The sequence below is a fragment of the Bicyclus anynana genome, chromosome 3 (assembly GCF_947172395.1).
Source record: "Bicyclus anynana chromosome 3, ilBicAnyn1.1, whole genome shotgun sequence".
Classification (NCBI taxonomy): Eukaryota; Metazoa; Arthropoda; class Insecta; order Lepidoptera; family Nymphalidae; genus Bicyclus; species Bicyclus anynana.
The window spans coordinates 4,391,238-4,403,246 of record NC_069085.1 but is presented as its reverse complement, the minus strand read 5'-3'; the positions used below and the strand labels follow the sequence as shown (position 1 = coordinate 4,403,246).

At 36.7% G+C, this 12,009-nt stretch overlaps 2 protein-coding genes across 2 annotated transcripts in view; one reads left to right on the top strand and one right to left on the bottom strand.

Moving 5' to 3' along the window:
* LOC112052243 (hydrocephalus-inducing protein-like) overlaps positions 1–6,148 on the top strand; it is a 58,604-nt gene extending 52,456 nt beyond the window's left edge. The window contains exons 69-77 of the mRNA XM_052891147.1: positions 576–721; positions 1,554–1,689; positions 2,161–2,313; positions 2,749–2,916; positions 3,397–3,621; positions 4,230–4,451; positions 4,669–4,814; positions 5,332–5,512; positions 5,945–6,148. Coding sequence (XP_052747107.1) covers positions 576–721; positions 1,554–1,689; positions 2,161–2,313; positions 2,749–2,916; positions 3,397–3,621; positions 4,230–4,451; positions 4,669–4,814; positions 5,332–5,512; positions 5,945–6,079 — 1,512 coding nt within the window. The 3' untranslated portion in view covers positions 6,080–6,148. The remainder of the gene's footprint in view (positions 1–575; positions 722–1,553; positions 1,690–2,160; positions 2,314–2,748; positions 2,917–3,396; positions 3,622–4,229; positions 4,452–4,668; positions 4,815–5,331; positions 5,513–5,944) is intronic.
* Positions 6,149–6,359: 211 nt separating this feature from the next.
* Positions 6,360–11,753, bottom strand: LOC112052236 (nucleolar complex protein 2 homolog). The gene is made up of 6 exons (XM_024091242.2): positions 11,533–11,753; positions 11,219–11,445; positions 10,447–10,633; positions 7,950–8,779; positions 7,216–7,431; positions 6,360–6,948 (listed from the first exon to the last, which is right to left on the bottom strand). Exons 1-6 carry the CDS (start codon positions 11,618–11,620, stop codon positions 6,415–6,417), a joined length of 2,082 nt encoding a protein of 693 aa, XP_023947010.1. The 5' UTR covers positions 11,621–11,753; the 3' UTR covers positions 6,360–6,414.
* Between the last annotated feature and the right edge of the window lie 256 nt (positions 11,754–12,009).

Here is a 12,009-nt window from a genome sequence, read left to right as displayed (position 1 = left end):
ACTGAACAACGAGCAGAGCCAAGCATAGAGCCAAATATTGCTACAAGCATCCTGAGAATTCTAGGGAACGCTCTATTCGATGTTTCCATACCAAGAAAATCTGTTCGCTAGAATGCTCGATAGAATGCTCGCTAAAATGTTCTCGTATTATTCTGTGATGTAACATTCGCACGAATGCTCATTACAAGTGAATGCTCAAGTCTATCAGCAGTCTTGAGCGTATTTTCTTTTTACAAAACTTAGACTCAGTGATGGATTAAGGAAACTTGATGCTCCATAGCAATCTTTCACTATGGGCCTATGTATCTTTAGGTGAACTACAAAAAAGTAATAAAAAAAATAGTAAAAAAAAGGTGAGGATTTTGGATTTGGTTATGTAGGTACTTATACTTTCGTATACGTTGTGTCGTTTTTTTTCTCGGTCGCCTTTGGTGCCTCTCTAAATGGGTTACCCTAAGCAATTGCTTAAATATCTCTTTGTTGCGAGCAAGCGAGATATACACATTGCACAGTACACAGACAGAAAAGATCGAGTACTAAGGGACTTAAAGGGAATGTAAAACTTTATTTTACAGGCAAGCTGCAATATAGAGAACTATCCACCTCAAGAGATTGCGCTTTATGCTACTTGTATCGACACTGGTAACGTACAGACGAAATCTTTACTCTTTGAGTGTCCTGTGAGAGAAGTTAACACACAATATGTGACCGTCACCAATCCGTAAGAAATTACTTATACTACCTATTATTAACTGTAAGAACTTTCCGTTATATTCCTCCTTCTTCTTTTTACCATATAACCCCTACGCATCACGATAAACTAGAAAACCCTTGTTCCTGATCTCTTCCTGAGGCTCCATAATAAGAACTCAGCGGCATCACCAGGGAGTTTAGGCGAAGGCAGAAGCATTAACTGATGGGGCCCGAAGGCAGAAGCGGAAGATGTAGGCGGAACGACTCTCTAAGCGCCCTTAGAGAGTCGTTTCGCTCACATTCTCTCTTCTGAGACTCGGACCTCGGCTTAGAGGGCAATTCTGGAAGGGTGTTTAGGCCTGAGTGTATCAGTCCGGGCGCCCCTCAGATGCGTTAAAACTCAAGTCCGAGTGAGGTCAGATATCGGGGACCTCGTCTTCGCCGGCGAAGACGCTGTGTAGCTTGTGTTTGTATTGCCTGGGAAGCATTGTCGGTCGTTATGTCATCGTCAGGATCGTAAACTCCTTAAGGCGTGATGCAACCAAGCGCGCTAGACTATATTGCATAAATAAAATACCTTTTTGAAATTAGGTGGTGTGGATTTCATCCTCCTCCTAACAAGTTAGCCCGCTTCCATCTTAGATTACATCATCACTTACCATCAGGTGTTATTGTAGTCAAGGGCTATCTTGTAAAGAATAAAAAAAAAAGGTTCTTGGTGAAATGGTAAATTATCAAGCTTTGCTGTGATGATTTAAGTTATTATGTATAAATCTAATTTGAATTTGAATTGATGAGTGTTTGTCAATATCTTGGATAACATCTGTATAACACATCTTCATTTTTATGCTTTCTTGCAGTTCAGATGATATGTGGCTTGTATTGTCAGAAGTGACCAGCGATCCGTTTGAAACTTTGAAGGAGTTTTATATAGAGGCGAATTCTACTTTTAACATACCAATTCATTTTAAACCAAAAACTATGGGAAAACACGAGGTAATTCACCTATACTTTTAATTTTCTGGAACACAATAGTCTACATAGTAGTAAATGTCAATACCTTCAATGAAGTTTAGAGTACACTTTCATTAGGTCAACTACATTTAGGTTAAGAATTCTGAGGTGGAAGATTTACTCATCATATCATACTTTTGCCGGTACATTCAGTTAATTTAGGGACAATAAATTTAGTATTAGTTGCATTTATCATCGTAGACGTATTTTTATCTATAAATTAAGGGCAAATGAGAAGGCGGGTCATTTGATGTCGCAACACCAGAGGAGCCAGCGATGCATTGCCGTCTTTTCTGAAGTTTGTTTATCTGCCCCATGAACGACCCCTAATAATACGCGGGTGGAAGCTGATTGCTGAGCGTGACAACAACAAAAGACCTGGTAAAACCAATGATGGGATACCAGGAAATGGTTATAGTATATCTCTGTTTGTAATAAAACGTTTGTTTACAGTCTCAAGTGTTGTTTTCCCCGCTGGGCGAGGCTGCACTGTTTGTAACGCTGGAGGGTAACGCCACACAGCCCAACCCCAACGGCACCATCAACATCACGGTGTCCGCGAAGCAGTTCCACACGCAAGACCTGGCCGTTTACAACATTACTGAGGTGAGATGGATTGTGGTCAACTTAAACGTCTCAAATTAGTTTTACTTGCGCAGTTCTCGTTGTCGTGGGTATAAGGGGATAAATGTCTATGTTACTCGGAGTCGAAGATGTATGTAGCATTCTATTGGTAAAAGAATTTTCAGAATCGGTTTAGTAGAGCTGGAGATTACCTACCCCCTACAATCACACAAACTTTACCTCTTCTTAATACTCGTAATTACCTACGTTGAGTAAGTAATTACAAAATCAAGTAAGGTGTAGTTTAGTTAATTTAATGAATTTTAATGTTGAATTTATTGCCAGCTCTTTTAGGCAGAACCTGCAACTCAAATCGATGGTAGTTTCTACAGCTAGTCAAACTTATGTTTTAATGTGCTACAATCACACTAAGCCTACCTACTTGATATAAACGATATACAAAAACTCTGTATCCAGTTTCCAGAGGCGTATATAGTTGTGACGGAAGTATGTCGAATTATTCCGGACAAGTTTGACGGCTTCTACGAGATTACTCACGCCCAGCATGTCAAAGTTTGGGGAGAAGCCGCTGGGACTTGTCGCTGGACGATCGTGTGTTATGAAGTGGCCGAGATATACGCCAGAGTGAGTTCGTAGTAATAGCCCGGGTGACATAGGCTATATAAATTTTATTAAACAACTATATGACAGAATTTAAACCTCAGAGATAATCGTCGATAAATCGAGACTAAAAACCGGATTCAGGTCAGGTCAAGGAGGCTAATAGTCCCATCGGACTATGGGAGTGAGGGAAAAGAGAGTGAACCTGAGTTTGCGCACACATTTGTGCACTATAATCTTATTATCTTCTGCGTAGGTACATGGTTAATCTAACCATGAGAATTTATTATTTACCATATTTAAAGAATGTTTGCCATATCTTTTAAATATACTAATACCAATATTCCCATTCCCCTCCAACTAGTCGGGAAAGACTGTGCTAGGAGTGGGTACGACAATAGATCAACGGGGCGGGGATCGAACCACCATCCTCGGTGATGAGTACGACCGCTCTTACTGTTGAGCTACTGAGGCTATAAATATTATAGATTTACCTACATGCAGGTGATGTTCATCAACGAAGCGAGTCGCGAATGTCAGTTTTACAACATCGTGGTTCAAGTGAAGGAGAGCCAGATCGTGGACACGCTCAGTTTCACGGCGCGAGCTCGGGAGTCCGTGCAATGCGACCTCAAGATCCAGAACCCACTCTCAAAGGATGCCTCCTTCAGCGTCAAGAGCGACAAACTCACGTGTATCGACAATATTGAAATAACTAGGAAATCAGAGGTGACTGTTTAGTAAATAAACTAGTGGACGCCTGATGTCTGATGCGTGCGTGATGATGTTTAGGCGTTTGCGATTTCGATTACGACAGAAAGTTACTTTTTTTTTTAGTTCAATTTACCTAAATAAGTACCTACTCTAAAATACTATTCTATGTAACTAATGTCTATTGCGCTACAAAATATCAAATCCATTTACACTTACGCGATGTTACTGTTCGTTACACAAAAATTTTAAAAATAGTTTTACTAGCGATAAAGTAAGCAGTTGCTATCGAACCATTTTACCTTTCCTCTAAAATCTTAGGGGAAAGGTTTACGCCTTACCAAGAAAGAGAAATAGCATGTGCTACAAGTTGGTACAATAAAAGTCTACGGGCGAAGATCCTATTAGCTTATTAGACTTCTAGGTTTAGAAACCTTAACCTTTTCGGCCCGGCCATCACTCCTAAGCCTGCCAACCTGCGTTGGAGCTGCATGGTAGTTTAAGTTTCATATTTCCTCTCCTATAAGGAAGGTATGGCCGTTAAAACAGGATAATAATGATATTAACTGTGGAACTACTCGAGGCTTGTTTTGCTTGTTTCCTCATTCATCTTTATCAAATTGCAGGCCATTCTTAATCTGGTATATGCACCCTTAGTGGTAGGGGAAATGAAAGACACCCTAGAAGTGAGCAATCAGCTGGCTGGCACGTACATTTACGAACTAAAGCTCAAGTGTTTACCCGCAAAAGTGAAAAAGCTCGAGTTTACAACGTCATTAGGATCTAGTTTACCACTTCGTCTCAGGGTGCAAAACAAGACTGATGTTCGGACGAGCTTTACAGCAACGGTTTGTACTGATGATACCTGATTTTTTTCGCCACTACGGGCCTTTGACTAGAAGAGACAGTCCTCGAGAAATTAATAAGCTCTCATGCCCATTTTTCAACATTTTAAAGTTAGGTAATCAATGTACGAATTACCGTGAAGAACTTTAAAATTTACACACTATCCCCAAAAGTTTTTCTGATCAGTCGATTTAATTCTTTAAACTTTCTTAATTTTAGGTCTCGCATCCTTCAATTATAACAGATCCGTATTATAACCTGGGTCCTTTTGAGAAAGGAAAGTTTCTGGCTTGGTTTGAGCCAACAGAGCTTGGAGTCCAAAACTGTACAGTGTCCTTTAACTCTCCAGTGGCTGGTGAATTCGTGTAAGTTGTACCTACCTACATCTGTATCTGCTATTTATGCTATGTTGTATCTGCCTACATAGCATCTAAAATTATAAAAACAAAAGTTTGTATGTGTATTTATAGTTTCTTACACTTTCATGCAGCAACTTTTGAACCTATTTGGTTAAAACTTGAGGTGGAGACTTGTTATACCTTGGATAACACATATAACTACTTTTGTGTGGTTGCCGAAGGATTTATGAAAAAGAAGAACGCGGCTAAACATAACTTCAAGTAACTAATAGATCTGATAATAGGTTTTGCTTAGATTTACCTTAGTAAGACGGGTGTGGGAAAGTTTTTTTCAGATTTTAACAATTGATTTTTACCGGGTTTTGATATGATAGGTAGGTACTCCCCCTGTATCACTTCAGGTAATTTAACGATGCGTATGCGTTTCTGTTGTGCTGGCGTCCCTCTAGTTACCTTACAACTACAACTAAAGAAAAACCGTCATCATAATAATAGTATATCTGTAATAATGTTTTTTTCACAGTTTCAGTATAAAAGGCATTGCAAAAAAACCGAATCCTCAAGGGCCATTTGAAATAAAACTTGGAGGATCGACCACTATTACGTTTAAAAACGTATTCGCTGATTCGCGAATGTTCAAGATTAATGTAGACAGTGAGGAGTTTTACACCAAGAGTCTATATGAGCCAGTGAGAGCCAAGAAGGTATCTTCATCATTTTATCTTTCTGGCGTTGTTAGTGCTGTGATCTCAACAGAGAGGTCCTGGGTTCGATGCCTAGATCAGTTTAGTATATTATAATTTCTAAATTGGCTCAGATCTGGTCTGGTGGTAGGCTTCGGCCGTGGCTAGTTACCACCCTACCAGCAACGACGTACCGCCAATAATTAGCGTTACATTTTGATGCCGCGTCCGTTTGAGGTATGGGTAAAATAAAGTTGCAGGTACCTACTTCTTACAAGTTAGCCTGCTAAGACTGGATCGTCACTTAATATTAGGTATTTACCGAATACCGAATCCAACTCGGCGGAGCAGCATTCGGGAAACACCGCGATCCTAACCGGGCTGTTAGGATCCCCAACTCAAACATGTAGTAGGTGCCTACTCATACTATTTAACTCTTATTTTCTTTTCCAGGATTTGAAAATAGTCGTATATTTGACCGATGTAGTTAATCGGGCTTCTTTACCTACTGGGTGTCTTAGTGTAGAGACCTTTGAACCACCAGAGCCGAGAGTGCAGTGGACGTATTTCTTGAAGGGAATTTTGTGATGAGCAATTTACCTACTGCTCTTGTTATTTTTAATGCTTTATTAATATAAAAAATTAACAATAATAATTTGTTTGGTTTCTAACGGTACCCACATCTTGAACCATAATAACTAGTTTTTGTTTCCAGGGAATAGGATGGAAACCTTGTATATTTACGTCTATTCAGAGACTGCAAAAAATATTGTGCTGTGTTTAAATGCTTTTTTTATATTTAGTACATACTAGTAGGTAGGGGATGAAAAAGAGTTTTGTGTGATACAAGATAAGAAAAAAACTGTGATACATGAGTGAAATTTTATTTAATATTATTAATAATAATAATAATCATTCAACAATCACCAGTCATTGACACTGAAATCCTTAACCACATCTTCTTTATCCGGCACATCTAGTTCAGGCAATATTTCCTTCTGTACTTTCTTTTTATTGACCTTCTTTTTCACTTTCTTAGGTTTAGGCTCTTCGGTTTCTTCTTTCAGTTTAAACTGATCCTCTTCACCTTCACTATCCGAAGGGAATAGTACTAAGGGTCCTTTGTTTTCTGGTTTCTTTACTTTTTCTTCAGTTTCTGGAATTTTTGGTCTCTTGATCACGGGCAGATCGCCAGCTATCTCGTCATTTTTGGTAACCTTCTTCCGTTTCTGTATCTTGTTGACTTTGTTCCAGTTTTCAAAGAACGCAAGTAACGGCGTGCCTTTGGCTCTAATGCTGGCCTCCCACGCTGCTATCATTTTGTCTTCGCTGAGAGCAAAGCTGATTTTAGCTCTCTCCTTCTCAATGAATTTTGAGTTCTCCTCTATCTTCTCTAACAACTGCCGCATTTTCTTAGTGTAATTTGATACTGAACATGATTTGAGGAATTGTTTAATCTGGAAGAAGAAATATTATCCATTATTTGATAGTCCTATAAGTTGGAGTATTTAGGTAGGAAAGTAAATTTGATTAGACTTATTAGCTTATTCTTATCCCAAGTTTATTTTGTATATTTCCCGAATTTTATATTTTATAATATATTATATTGCTTTAAGTTTGAAAACCTGAAGTTGAAATATACACAAATTTTAAGCAGTATGATCATGAATAAATATTTTGTTCTTGGGCCCAAGGACTATAAGTTATTATAATTTATGACTAACCTGAATAACAGCCAATAATGTGATATCTGGGAAAGCAATAGAATGGGATTCATTGGCAGTGTACTCCAGAAGTAGGCCGTACACTCTCTCGATCACAGAGTCTTTGAATCCATTCTCCATCAGCTGTGACTTTGCTAACCTCAGCACACATGAGAAATCTAAAGGCTTCATTGAAACTTTCGTATGTTTTTTGTTGAAATCATATGAGGTTAATACCTGTAAATAGTAAATTACATAGCTTTATTTTTTGTTCTTGTGTAATATACGTACATCGAAGAAATTCACAAAAAAGAGCCGTCCACATTTCTTGTTGTGTAATTCTTTATGGGTTACTTGGGATTGGGACAGTGACTTGAGTGGAAAACGGGAGTGTTTGTTAAGTCAAAGGCGCCTTTAACCCTACACTCAGCGTTCACAAGTGCGTCCACTCAAGGTCATTCTACTCCATTCTAGGTTTTGGTTACAGTTTGATTTGTTAATTAAGTTGTCCTGAGAAATATTGTGAAACCTTTGTTCAACTTTGTTTTCTTATTTTTTAGATCCACTTTTGAACCTTTTGCTAAAAACTACTAATTCTCATTTTCAGGGTACTATGAGGATAAATTATAGCATATATTACTTGTTGATGATAGACCTTTCTATTGATGAAAAAAATGTTAAAATTGGTATAGTGGTTTAGGGCTGAAAACAAGAAATATTATAATGGTAATATAAGTATGGATTACAAAACTCACCTCTACCAAAAATGGCAGTATCGGTATAAATGTATTGGTCTCTTTAGAAAGGCTTATGAGTATATCAACACAGTGAAACCTTAGTGGATAATATTGATGTGTTGGCACCAGTTTTATTGTATTTGTTATCACCATCACAAGAGGATAGCATAATGGCTGCAACTGAGGTTTATTTGATGTGGCTGATATCAAATCTGCCCATAAATGTAAAGAATTCACAAACTGCCAATTATAAACGGCTTGTCTGTTCTCAATTTTCTGTACAACAATCGCATTACGTAAATGTATAGCCAATTGTCTTATATATAAAAACACATGCTGGTATGACACATTTAAATCCAGTGCAAACATTTCCACTAATGAACGCCTCATGAAATTTATTCCCGGCCAAGTTGAAGGGCTAACGAACTTGCAATTTTTAACGTACGTCAAATACATAGCTTTCAACACTAAATCTAACAGTGCAGTTTGTTGATTCCTAGTTATCCTCAAAATGCATAAAAATGCGAGAACTCGCACAGTCTCCTCACTGTTACTCCAAAGAGATATCAACTTTTTCAGTGCTTGTTTCGATATGCTCGTAAAACAGGCAACATAAACACACATTTGATGCAAATGCTTCAGTAGTACGGTCAAAATATTTTCAGACGTTACACTGCTCAGAAGTTTCAACAAATCTTTGAGGTATGCAAGCAATGGTCCCTTGATTTTCACATAGTGTTTGCATTTCTTTGGGTCCTTGCCAGACTGTTCGGTGCCTAGGTACTTTTTAATTGCAGCTGGTAAGTATAATACACACATTTGTATTACAGAGTTGAAGATTGATGAACCTAAAAAACAATGTTTGAGATGTCAATAAGGTAGTATGTAAAACAAAACAAAATATTAGACTAAAACTTACCTAAATCTACCTGTATACATTACTAGCAGATGCCCTGTGGTTTCACCCACAGTGAACTTAACATAAGTCGCAGCAAATTAATTGTTTAGGTTATATTCATTTCTATCATTTTTACAAGCAAATGTAACAATAATGTAAATGGTCAATGGTCAATGGTCTTATAGTGAAAAGCTTCGACCAACACCTTAAGAAGCTTTCGCTTAACTGTTGGATCAAGAGTCGGATACAAAAGGCAGTGATTCTTGAGACGGCGCGTATTGTGAGGAGGTTCCTCACTCTGGAGCCCTGACCACCGGTTGCTTGGACACTCAAATTTCCCGCAGCGGGAGGGTGAATTTTTTTATAAATTTTTAATAATGTTTTGTATTTTATATTTATATTGTTAAAAATTAAAAAAAAAGAAGTAATAAATAAATGAGAGATGTAATAAGTACTTAGAGAATCAGCAGGTAAAATATGTGTAAGTATTGAAATTATTGTTAGAAGATTTTAATCCTAGCAACTACAGTAGGAGCAACTACAGACTTTAACAACCTGTTTAAGACAATATTTTAGGTCTAACTAATTACTAATTTAGGTCTAACTAATTGTAGATATTTGGTGCAATGCTCCTTAATTCAAATAATGATTACAAACAAAGTTGTTGACTATAGATATTTGGTACTTGCAGGCCTAGGATATGCCAAAATCAATATCTTGTGACAAGCAAAAAACATTATTATCAACCAATCTATGCGCAATGTCAACTTGGTCAAGTGCCCAAGGCTTGAAGAATGAAGATTTTAAACAATAGTGGCAGAATCAAAAATATTACTCTCTTTTGTCCCACCAAAATGAATGACCAATATTTTTGATTTTTCTTTTCATACAGTGGTCACTAAACTTTTGCTCAATGATTCACTACAGAATTTAAAACAGATTAAAATTATTATAAAATACAGTTAAAACTCATGTGACACAACATTGGGTATGTCCAACTATACTACGACCCTACTAAAAGTTTACCATCAAAAAAATTAGAAATGAAGGTAGAAAATGCATGTCATTTCACAACTTATTTATTTTAAATTATATTTTTTCTTATAAATTGTGTAAGAAATAGTAGTCAGAGACGTATATGATGTCAATCAATCTCGTGTTGGCTCGTGCCGATGCTAGGTGGCGCGACTTGTTTCCGTAAAGAGTAGGGATTTAAGAGTGCTAGCAATCGGTTGACGGCAAAAACTTGCGTTATTACGCTCAAATACGCTTGTTTTACGGTCCGCTTCAGTATGCTCGTGGCGTTCAAGCCGTCAACATTTCTTATTAGGTAATTCTTTATGGATTACTTGGGATAGGCCGAGGGGAATGACTTCAGTAGAAAAGGGGAGTGTTTGTTAACAGTCAAAGGATCCTTTAACCCACAACATTCACAAGTGTGTGACTCCACTCAAGGTCATTCTCTGCCATTCTAAGGTCTTATTTTGGTTACAGTTTGATTGCTTGCACTGGGTAGCAAGAATCTAATGTTGTATCATGTGCGTTTTAGCTATGTTTAATACTCATATTAATAACACTCATAATATTTAAGATTCCAAGATAATATAATTGTCTTACCTTCAACTTTATATTCCCCTTTAGATGCGCCATCATCACTTGTGGCTCTCAACATCGCAGCATTGAAAACTTTTATAACTGTAGTTAAAGTTGCTAGCTTAATTTTACCCTCACTCTGTAACTCTGCTTGCCATTGTGACACCATCTTCAGTGTGATTCGACCGTGCACTGGTTTAGATTTTTCATCCTAAAAGTAATAATAAAAGTAAAAATGTAAATAACTTTAATGACTTGCCCCATACTTTTTACACTTTAGTTATGCTTGTATATTAAAAATATTTAGACTTCTTATTACTGTATTTTTTTGATCCAGTGATCAGACTAGATCAAGTTGTGGGTTTCAGTCCTACATTGGATTATGGTATTTCTTCCAACAAGTGTTTTTCAGATAGCATGGGTATGGTGACAGTCGCCTGTATGATGTTCATAATACATACTATAATTGTGAATTGTGACAAACTTTCAAGAGTGAAACGAACTGTGACCTGCACCATCCAATATGAAACAAACTGTAGTTACTAAGTTATTGGTATTAGACTCCTATGGCTCAGAGAGCATGTTAAACCTATGATGATGATTTGGTTATCATCATTAATTATTGATATTTTTCACAGCTAAACTGCATACCAATTTAGATGAGTTTTAGTATACAGATAAATTGAACAGACAGGAAGGCTACTTTATAACCCGGAAAAATTCATAGTTCGTAAAACATAGAATTTTATGATGAAGTGCGGGCGTCCGCTAGTTTATGTATAAATTAGAAACACACTTCAAAATCGCTCTCATCGCTGTCGCCTGTAATTGCTCCAGGTACATGTAATTGGTCCTCATTCTCGTCATCCTCGGCTTTCTCTGAATTATCATCATCAGAATCTGCTTCAAAGTTCAAAAGGTTCTCGTCATTTTCTTCGAGGAAATTGTAAAAGTCTGGATCAATTGTTTTCAACTTTTCCAACGATTTTTTATGTCCTTCGGTGTCCATTTCATCTTCTGAATCTGTAAAAGATTATGAATATGCTTATTTTCAGCCATTTTTGACCATATTAATAGATTTTGTAGAAAATAAATCGTGCTATAACTAACCTGAATTGATTTGAGGTTCTTCCTCTTTTTTTGCTCTTTTCTGACGCATTTTGGGTTGTTTAAATTTTGCTTTCTTCATAGACGGCATATTTATCTAATAATAATAAATTAATTTAGTGGAAAAATAGTTTTAAATTATAATATAATTAAAAACGCATTCATAAAAATCAAAACACCGACACCTCGTGGTTTTAACAATTTTGTAAACTGACAAACGATAAATGTCACAAATGACAATTGAATTGACATTGACAACGACATATTGTCAACAAATTGAAAATTAAAGATTTGTTTGAAAAACAAGCGTTTTTGCATCAGCTAAGCTTTATTATTACACAATTAATGGATAGATTGATGAAATTACTGAGTATAAATTATTTGATTTTTAATTGCTTAATAAAATATTTTAATTTTTTTTTATTGTTTTGCTGAATCGACTTGCTCATCGTACAATGATTAACGAACGAGTAAGTAAAG

What these genes read in the sequence shown, in the direction of transcription:
- LOC112052236 (XM_024091242.2), bottom strand. Translation starts at nt 11,620, where the DNA reads ATGCCGTCTATGAAGAAAGCAAAATTTAAACAACCCAAAATGCGTCAG. An exon ending in GCGATGAGAGCGATTTTGAA is followed by an intron (nt 10,634 to 11,218) that starts GTGTGTTTCTAA and finishes TATTACTTTTAG; the next exon opens with GATGAAAAATCTAAACCAGT. An exon ending in TACTGCCATTTTTGGTAGAG is followed by an intron (nt 7,432 to 7,949) that starts GTGAGTTTTGTA and finishes TACTATTTACAG; the next exon opens with GTATTAACCTCATATGATTT.